This window comes from Pholcus phalangioides, unplaced genomic scaffold (genome assembly GCF_987345545.1).
Source record: "Pholcus phalangioides strain wild (caught in Gottingen) unplaced genomic scaffold, Ppha-v1.0 ptg000011l_1, whole genome shotgun sequence".
In the NCBI taxonomy this organism is placed as follows: domain Eukaryota; kingdom Metazoa; phylum Arthropoda; class Arachnida; order Araneae; family Pholcidae; genus Pholcus; species Pholcus phalangioides.
In genome coordinates, this window is record NW_028301604.1 from 26,267,739 (window position 1) to 26,278,528 (window position 10,790).

The 10,790-nt window shown below is 37.8% G+C and overlaps 1 protein-coding gene across 1 annotated transcript; it reads right to left on the bottom strand.

Moving 5' to 3' along the window:
• Nucleotides 1-8,265: 8,265 nt before the first annotated feature.
• Nucleotides 8,266-9,630, bottom strand: LOC149080278 (uncharacterized). Its single transcript, XM_089238629.1, has one exon. The coding sequence runs from the start codon at nucleotides 9,628-9,630 to the stop codon at nucleotides 8,266-8,268; it is 1,365 nt and encodes a 454-aa protein (XP_089094755.1).
• Between the last annotated feature and the right edge of the window lie 1,160 nt (nucleotides 9,631-10,790).

Sequence of the window (10,790 nt, forward strand, 5' to 3'; positions counted from 1 at the left end):
CGGCAAATTGTATCTCCGTCTGTATATATACGCCTACGCATCTTTTTGCTTTCGTGCAATCGTCCACTTACTCCCCCCAACGTCACAGTTTTGCTCCTCCTACTCTCTCACTTGTTGCTCGGCTCACATTTTTACCTTCCCGCATTTTTCATTCCCATCTATTTGATTTTCTCTTTTGCTGCCGTTTTTCTGGTGCAATGCATACATACATACACAAAATATTGCAACTTTTTCTTTCAAAAAGTAATTCACAAAAACAGCGGGTTTGTATTATTTTTTCCTTCAATATTTAAAAAATTCCAACCCTCTAACTCGATTTGTGTATTGGAACGGTCGGTAGAAAAGAACATTTCTTTGTCGAATCTTTACTCTTAAAACTATTTATTTCGAACAATTTTTCGTTTTACAACATGACAAAATTTCATTTTGAGGTATATATTTTTTACAATTGCACCGTGAAAGTACTTCATATAGTAAATACTTTTCAATAAACATTGGAGGGTTTTGAATTTCCAATAATTTTCTTGAATCGAGTTCTGTAACATCTTTGAAAAGGCATTGAAAAAGTGTGAGTGATTTATTTTATTTCAGAAATAAAATTATTTTTCAATAGTTTATTTTAACTTCTTTTCTCGCATTTCCGCATTAAATTTCATTGATACGCACATGCTTAGGAGTCATTCAAGTATTACATCATCATCGACGGGGGGAGGGGGTTTTCAATTTGCTGACTTTTGATGACAAGGGGAGGGGGTTTTGGATGATGCTTCGTCATCAACCACCCTTTATGAAAATATGAAATATTTTTAATGGCATCTTACTCGGTGTTCTGGAACTGTGTCTCGTGTCATTTAAGTGATCTGAAAATGTGACACGGGCCACTTAAATCCTCTGGAATTGTACTACGGGACACTTAAGCGATCTTTAAATGTGCCGCTTAGTTCATTTTTACAAAATTAGGTTTGAGGAAGGCAGACCATATCAGGTAACCCCCAGGGCCATATTTGGTTCGCGGACCAAGGGTCTTTATGCGATTCATCATTATATGGCTTAGAGGGTGGGTCACAATGAATTTATTAAAGATAAATTTTGAGTTCACAGCTTTCAAATGACATTGAAATTAACAGAAATTGATTACAATAACATATAAAGGTATTTTCTTCCGAAATTTCAATTAAAAAAATTAGTTTAAAAGCGTCGGGGTACAAGGGTTGGCATTTTTAATGCAATCGGCATAGCCACCCTTCAGAAATTCTATGAGAGTGAAATAGTATATATACAGTATATATAAACTCTAAACGCCCAGACACATTTCCAGATTACTTGGATCCGCGAAACATTTAGAGATCACTAAAGTGGCTCTGTAAGGCACTTATCAATAGGGGGAGGGTGTTACTTCAAGTGCCCACAAACTATCGAAAGCTTTTTCTCGTTTTTGGCGCACCGAGTAAGATGCCATTAAGAATATTTCATACCTTCATAAAGGATGGTTGATGACGTAAGCGTCATCTAAACCCCTTCCCCCTTTTCATCAAAAGTCAGCAAACCGGAAACCCCCTCCCCACCATCGATGCTGGCGTAATACTTGAATGACCCCTAAGACCACCGCCTGTACCTAATCAACCGTCCGTCGTAGAGGTATGATTCAAAGTTTAAAAATGATCAACAGACGTTCAAAAATTACCCTGTACCAGTTTTGAGAGTAAAAATACAGTGTGTCGCAAAATAAAAAATATGAATTTTTATACGGTCCCCCCTTGTGCTCTAACTTCCCATTAGAAAGTTGTTGCCCTGTCTCTCCTGATGTCAACAAAAAAATGTTTCATGTTTCTGGTGCAATATTCACAAAGATATCCAAATTCGAAAAATGGAGGAAATTTGGGAAAGAACGGCGTTAAATGTAGGTAAAACGGTTTTTCGCATTTAACGCCGTTCTTTCCCAAAATTTGTCTCCGTTTTCCGAATTCGAATAACTCAGTGATTATTGCACTCAGAAACAATTTTTTTTTTGTTGTTGGCCTCAGGAGAGACAGGGCAACAACGTTCTGATCGTTCTGGGCACACGGAGACCGTATAAAAATATAGATTTTTCATTTTGTTACACACTGCATTTTCATTCTCAAAACTGGTACAGGGTAATTTTTGAACGTCTGTTGATCATTTTTAAACTTTGAATCATACCTCTACGATGGACGTTTGATGAGATAAAGGCCGTGCTAGCACTTACAGTACACCCTGTATAATGTTATTCGGCCTCCAAATTTACTCAAGCTTAAATGTTTTCTTTGTTACAAATACAGTAACATGGATTACAAGTAATTCAATTTACAAGTGTTTCGCAAGATGAGGAAATTTTTTAAATTTTTGTAAACATATATTTGGAAATGATGAACGAGATATTTCTCGCAACATGAGTAGTATGTACATCAGACTCATGTAGACTAAAGAGCACTAGTCTATATGCATATGATGATTTGCGTTCATTGCCCAGCGTCATGGGATCCCAAGTAAAAAGCCGACGCATAGTGGGGTATTTGCACAACAAAACTGGCCAAAAGTTGATTTTTCCAAAATGGCCCTTAGTATGAAAAAAAGTTATTTTTATAACTGAATAGCCAGAGCATTATTTGAAAATCTCGTCTTGTTCTTATCCATCGGGGTTTGGACACAACGAAGCATGTTTTGACTAGTTCTATTGGTCTAAAATCGATGATTCGAAATTGTGCTTGTCAGTTCTCGCAACTACTAGCCTCTTTTTCGGGATTTTCAAGACAAAGCATCAGGTTCTTCATGACCCTAGAACCTTAAGCAGATATGTATAAATGTATCAATGCTCGTTATATTTATCGAGTATTCTTTTTAATTGATCTATTGAATTTTGAATACGATGATGGAAGTTCTCAAATTTTAAACACGAATTTTTTTTAAACACGAAACATTTTGTTATAACTTCGGCATGTTTCAGGCAAAACTTTTTATGCCAACTTGAAGAGAACATTTTTTTTGCTATCATAAATGCAAAAATTTGCTGCGCACTTGTGCGCTTCTTTTTTGAAATGAAAATAAACTATATAGAAAATACTACGGTCAAATTAATTATTCGCATTTTGAAACAATTTTTACTTCACTTTACCTAGGTTGGTCGGAAGTCAAAATGTTGATTGGGTAGGGACTTTATAATATCATGCAATATCACAGCGACAAATATATTCATAACTAGCTATAATACCCAGTGCTGTCCGGGTTTTCTTCAATGAGGCTGTTTGGATCACGTGATATCTCCCTATTTCTTTGAGGGACATGCAAACCGTGTCTAAGTTAACCATTATGGCGACTTCATGAAATAAACAAATCTAGATTTAAAGAAACATAGAAACGAATATTTTTTTTTCCTTTTTTTTAAGGGGCGCTAGGTATTTCGATCCCCCTCCCGAACTTCAAGTTATCTATTTCTGCTTCCAAAAATGCTTAAAGCTGTGGAATTTCTTCAATGTACTTTACCGACCCATAATTGATTTTAAAACAACCTAAACTATATCAATTTATGCAGTTGAATATAAAAAGACAATACGGAGAACTTAATTTTCATGCTTGATAAGATATAAATAAAAAGTTGAAATTAATGTTATTGCCTGGACATCCAACTCAAAAGTATATATATAGGTCCGGATAATTACTTCATATTTAATCTCCTGGGCTTTGTACATCTCTAAGCGAACTCAATATTTCAAAAATCGAGAATTAAATACAATTTTCAAAATTATTGATGTGACAGAAAACACCACCACATTTTCACATTTCTACAGTAAAATTGGCAATTTTAACACTGATTTCTATGAGGATCACCCTTTTCCTGACCCTCAAAGTGATGATGATTATGACGTCTATTCAAAAAGCCTCATTACTGAGAGTATTGAAAATGTGGCAGAGCATTATAAAGGCATAAATTATTATTTATATAGTAACAGGATTAGAGAAGTGACAAACCATTGTAAAGGCATAAAACACGTCTGAAACGCATTGCTAGGGAACCACGGTAACCAAAGCAAACGTTCCGAAAGTGATTGTTGAGGCCCATAAACCATTGTTGCCAGACAGTTTTTTGCCCGTTTGGGGTATATTTGCCCTGCTCTCACGAAATTTTAAAGTAGCCTATCGTTCAAGTCGGGTCCCATTTGGTATATATGCAAAATTTGGCGACGATCGATCCAAAATTGTAGATTTGTATAGAGAACATACACACACACACACACAGACAGACAGAAAATCAATTTTATATATATATATATATATGGTGCTTCATTATTTATGACATTTTCCGTTTAATTTGGCCATTTTTCAGAAAAGAGCAAGTAAAGAAAATTGAGTAAACTTTATCGTAATTGAAAATAGTTTTGATTAAAAGTAGATCTATTCTAGAGTATGAAAGTAGTGGTAATGTAATTTTTAAAAAAAAACCTCAAATTGTCAAGAAATTGATAAGGGTTGGTAACTTCAAGTCACTTTTAACCATATATAGTAACAGATCGAGATCGGGCGACAAAAAAGCGTTTAAAGTTTCAAGCGAAAGCGCTAAAAAATGAAAACGGAGCAGCTCCAAAATAATACAGAAAATTAAAAAACCTAAAAATAACTTCTACTATATACGGGAACGAGGTTGCGAGCAGAAAACAAAATGAAACTTTAAAATCATTGAAAGATTCACGTAAATAAGCAACGAAATAAACCAATGCACATCAAGGCAGTTTAAAACAAAAAACAGTTCAAGCCCATAGAATCTTTGTCGATGTTCTCAAAGCTGTATTATCTTAAAATTATTCAAAAGAGCTACACATAAAAAAAATTGAAACATCCTTGTTATACAATTTTACAAACAGCGAAAAAAGAACGTACTCCCATCTCCTCAGTCATATTACATTCGCGGAACTTGCAAGATAAAATAAAACACACAAACTATTACGAGTACAACATTCAAAAGAAATTGTGAAAAATATAAGCGGGGAAATATATCAAAACAATTTAATATTTACAAACAAATGATCATAACGAGTGATAATAAATGCAAAACAATAAGCCAATGAGCACAAAATGATCTTCATAACGTTGAAGAGTTCAACAATTTTCGCGAACTTCTCTTACATCACATGGATTTTTTTCTTCTTAATTAAAGAATTTCCCTCATTATTAAGGTAACTGTATAATTTGTACAGGGTGTCCTGTAAGTCTTAATTTAATCAACCGTTCGCTTAGAGTTGTGGTTTTGGTTAAAAAAATTCTGAAAATGTGTTCAGGAATCATTCTGTACCAGTTTCAAGAGTGAAAATATAGTGTGTCGTAAAATTTAAAAAATAATTTTTATACGGTCCCCCGTCCTCTAACTTCAGCGATTTTAAATTTCAACGATAAATTAGTAAACATTTCAGCACAAAATAGCTCACTAAAAATTTAAAAATAATTTTGGCAAGGTTTTTGAGTCAAATACCCCATTGGACAGTTTGCTTTATCTTACGGCTGACAAGACCGTCTTAACCAGTTAAGGGACCAAGCTGAAGTATTTTTCGAGGCTTTTTTATTATTTTGAGGAAACACCAAATTGAAAATTATATTGTATGCATATAAGTATTAACTAAACCTTTGAATAGTTTAAAGGCCCTTGTTTGATTTGGGCCCATTCGTTAATATGTCACTGACTACAAGAGTGGTATTCGTAGCAAAAGTACTATAAAAGACTGTCTCGCCATCTTGTTGGGTGTTAATGCAAGCCAGGATTGGAACCCCTTGCTCTTCTATATCACTCCACAAATACTCGAGCCTGAACTATAAAATAAGTGAAAATTCAGTAATTTAAAATAAATCCAACCTGCAATATATGTTAGAAGAGGGGAGAATCCTAGCTGCGTGAAAGGAAAGGTTGTGGAACGAATTATTCGAGTTTCTGTTATTTTCTATGGGGAAGTTTGATCGGATAAAATGAGAGTGCGTGAACTGTGTTCGTGAACCGAAGTTCCACTGTAATGTTAATTTGTAATTATCTTTCACTTCTCTACATTGTACAGAGTTTTCGAAAAAAATCCATTTCATAATTGAAGGAGAAGCTCAAATAGAGGATAAAACAGTTTTTGCTCCTTTTCCAAAAAATATACTAATTCTACCTCACTATTTACATATTTTCATGTTCGTAAAATAACGTTAAATATAGTAACGGGTTGTATTAGTGAGAGTAGTTATTCAAATAATAAACGAGAAAACGTTTGGATCGATATCTTTGTAAGAAACCTCGCTAGCGTTATTCACTCATCAGTTCATTTGTTACGCCAAGAAGGATAACATGCTTTTACAATTGAATATAAAATTCACTGGCATAAGAAGTGTTAATATGCTTTCGCACCGCAGCGAGATGGTCTGGAAATTACACAATAAGATGCTGTAAAGTTGTTATATTTATCTAGATCCCAGCAGACTGCAGTCTATTCAATAGCTGCTGGAAAGACGAGGCGAAAGATCTACAAAAAAAATGCGCTATATGCAAATATGCTCGATCGGGTTCAAGTCTAGAGAATCGGGTTGAGGGAGGGGGGGGGGTCAGAAAAACACTTGGACAATGCTCTTACACTTTCATGCTCTTTATACTGTTTTCAGACATTTCAGGGTCACATTATGTGCCGGAGATTCCATTAATCTCAGGCAAAATGCATCCCATTTATTGACGTACATGATCTGCAAGAATGAATTGATGATCACAACGGTTGAAAGTAGCTTTCCAAAGGCATCAGTGAACCTAGACCAGGATGTTATGTTCCTATGCTCCCAACATAGATCACACGCCCCTCGAAGAGAACTATTGGGGCGTGAGGTATTAGCAATAAATTTTTGGTATTTTTGTGTTTCAATTATAAAATTATTTTATATTTTTACATTTCAGTTGTTCATTATATTTTTAAACAACTTCATGTACTCTTTTTTAATATCTAAGATTTTGTTTAAAAAAATCATAATCTGAACATATTATGAATTTTTTTAAACAATATCTGGCTCCTCAGTACTTCAACTGTTCTTTCGTTCTTTTATTTCTCATTTTCGTGGATGCCATGTCATTTGGAAGCTTGTTTACCTCTATATTTCTATCGCGTATAATTCTACATAGCATATAATATGCCTCATCTAAGGAGGCAACCCCATATTAAACAGTAGAGGTCCAATTTTGATGCCAGCATGCAAATTGAGTGTCGTATGTACTGAAAGAACTCTGTACTTTTGTGGACTGTATGTTTGTTTTCAATAGCTAACTAGTTCTCACCAGAGACAGAGGATCGAGTCATATAAGTTCGCACCACTATGGAGTAACAATATTAACAATTTAATTGCTTGAAAACAGCTTAGGATCAATCATTACGATGGGCGAACGGAGGCCCCGTAAAGTACGTGCGTGTCTCTCAAGCAGAGAACCCAAACTTGACTTATTGAGGAGCGCGCTGTAAGAGAGAGAGAAGAAAAGACCGACCCTCCCCGGAGAGGTCGATCCCCCCACTCTCTCACAAAGCGCCTCCCTACGGCGAATCACAAATACATGTATGCTTATACGCACGGGCTTTAACATTCCGCCCGGCAAGGGCGTAGCGAGGGGGGGGGGGACCCCGAAATGTGAGAAAATGACAGAAAAAAGGGAAAAAGATGGCCAAATCCATTGTTCTGTCACTTTGGTCCCCCCCCCGAACGAAATTTCTGGCTACGCCCCTGCCGCCCGGCCTTGCAATATTGCAATATTTCAACATATTCAAATTACGTATCACATTATTCTAAACTTGAACTGTACAACATATTAACAATTCATCCTACTAAACAAACTAATGCTTTATCATACTAAACATACTAACGCTTATCATATTAAACATTCGATATGCATACTATACATACTACCGATTTGCATACTTTACATACTACCGATTTGCATACTTTACATACTACCGATTTGCATACTTTACATACTAACGATTTACAAACGACATAAGTTGCAGATGAATTCAAATTATGTAAGCATATGACATGTGCAATTTTAAGGTAAATACGAATCAATGTGAAGTACATAATAGAGTAAATAAAATGTTTGCAATATGCACACAAGTAATTCCAATTAGTCACTGTCTAACAAATTTTCCTTGTTGACAATGGTCAGAGTGGTGCCCATAATCGGTTTTAGTTCCTTCAAGTACGAAGCATCTGTAACACTGTCTTCACAATCTTGGAGAGGAACATCAATGTATTGCATCAAAAATTCGAGTCCATTCCACCACACAGTGAATTATCAAGCAATTCTTTAGGGCTGGCGCCTCGAGATACAAGATCTGCAGGATTCTGAGACGAAGAGACATGACCCCAGTGATATTCCTTGGTCAGCTCCTGTATGCTTGACACTCGATTCGCAACGAAGGTCTTCAGCTGGTGTGCGGAAGTGCCGATCCAGGCCAAAGCAATAGTGGAATCTGACCACAACATAACTCTTCCGAAGGACGTTCGTAATGCTACTGTTGATTTACGAATCAATTTGGACAATAGCAGTGTTGCGCATAGCTCTAATCTTGGTATTGTAAGCGATTTCAGGGGTGCAACCCTAGACGTACTACACAACAGCCTGACGGTTATGTCACCTGAACGAGAAATGCATCTGATGTAAACAGCTGTGCCATAAGCGTTTTGAGATGCATCTGCGAACCCATGCAACTCAACCGTATTTTCAGGATTTTTGCCAACGAATCTGGAAATTCGAAAGGTCTCTATTTCGTGCAACTCCGAAATGAATTTATGCCACTCTCTAGCATGGGGGTGAGGCAAATGCTCATTCCAATCAAGTTTAAGTAGCCATAGTTTTTGCATGAATATTTTTCCCTTAGCAACGACCGGGCCGATAAGGCCAAGAGGGTCAATTGTAGTAGCGATTCCTGATAATGCAGCTCGCTTTGTGTACTGAGAAGATTTAGGGGTTACCTTGAATGAGAAGTAGTCCTCGGTGGTGTTCCAACAGAGTCCCAAGGTCTTCACAGTAGATGCGGCTCCATCTGGCACTAGATAAACCTGGGCAGTGGGTTTTGATGATGCCGGCATCAAGTCTTTCACATTCATACACCACTTGCGCAAGTTCATTTGTGCACACTGGGGTAGTTCTATCGGCTCCGATTGTAATCTTTTTAGATTTGGAACTTTTTCCAAGCGTCTCCAAAGGGAGTCGAGACTTCTCTCTATTGTCATCTTTGAATGACCAAGATGTGGATGCTGGTCTACCTTCAGCGGCATCTTGACAATGCTTCCACCATCGCTGTTGCGGGCGCAGAAATGCAAGAAGTCTTCCTCGCATTGGATGGCTTCGGGACTAAGGCAAGGGGAGAGGTCATTTACCTCTTCTATTTCCCAGAATTTCTTTAAGTTTTCCTCTAAGGATTCTGTGAGTAAGTGACACGTAGAAATATGATTCCCATCTTGTGGGACTCTGCCAGTGGCGATCCAGCCGAAAACGGTCTCTTGAAGTAACAGCCCGGAATTTAAATTTATTCTTCCCTCCCTTAGCCATTGGAAGAAGTTCTCCGCTCCGAGCAATACAACAATCCTTGCCGGGAGAGTGGAAATTGGCGTGCGCATACTTTATGTGGTTTGGAAGACGGAGGGAGCCAACGTAGAGAGGCTTCATTGGAGTTAAACCAGTGATCTTTGGAACCAAGAGAAGCTCCATCTCCTTTTAGCAATGGGAGTAACTAGTATTTTCCTGCTGATGATGTTTGTTGCTCCGTTCAACCCGGACACGGAGGTTTGTGTTCTTTCTTCTTCCAGTCCCAGCGATCTTGCACATGAGGTGGTAATAAAATTCGATTGTGAGGCAGAATCGAGTAGTGCTCTGCAGGGTCTCTTTTCCCCGTTGACATCCATGATGCTTATCACCACCGTGGACAATAGCGTTTGCTTGCAGCTATCCGAAACAAAACACCCCGATGTTGAACTTGGAGGGTCGAGCCAACATCCCCTATAGATAAGATCTTATCTATAGGGTGTTGGTATATCTCAGCTGAAGGGGTCATCTTTTTCTCTCCGCTGTCCTGTTCCTCCTCCCGACCTCTTTCACTTTCTGTTTTCCCTTTTGAAGTATTGTCGCTTACTTTTTGCCTATGGAGAAGGGTGTGGAGCTCAGGGAGTTTCATTTGTAGCCCTCACCTACCTTGAACCTTCCCTGATGATTCTGTTTCTGAGCCTACGCTCACTTCATCTAAGAGAAGTCTATCTAGTCCATAGCTTCCCAAACTTTTAGTTCCATCGCCCCCTTCTTCAGCAATGATATTCTCTCATCGCCCCCCAACTCAAGCGAACCCATAGGATCATATGTCATACCCGTAGCTTCTATCGCCCCCTGGGCCTTTCCATCGCCCACCAGGAGGCGATATTGCCCACTTTGGGAAACACTGATCTAGTCGAACCTTAATTCCTTCTATCCTGTCCTCAAGACAAAGGAGTTCTTCTTCCTCTTTTTCTACCTCCTCGTCCTTGAGCACTTCAAAGAAGTCGTTTCTTAGATTTCTGGTATCAGCCGCGATTTCAGCGACACTGCTCAATTTGTTTGCGAATTTGAACGATGTCCATATCAGTTCAGCATCATCAGTTAGCTGTCCTTCAAGACGCGAGATTTTCTCCTTGATAGTCCCTCTTTTCTTATTTAGGACGGTGATACGGTCCATAGTGGTTTGAATGGCGTCTTTCCTCTACCTCCGGTGCTCCGACGGACCAATGTATTTTTGTGGACTGCATGTTTG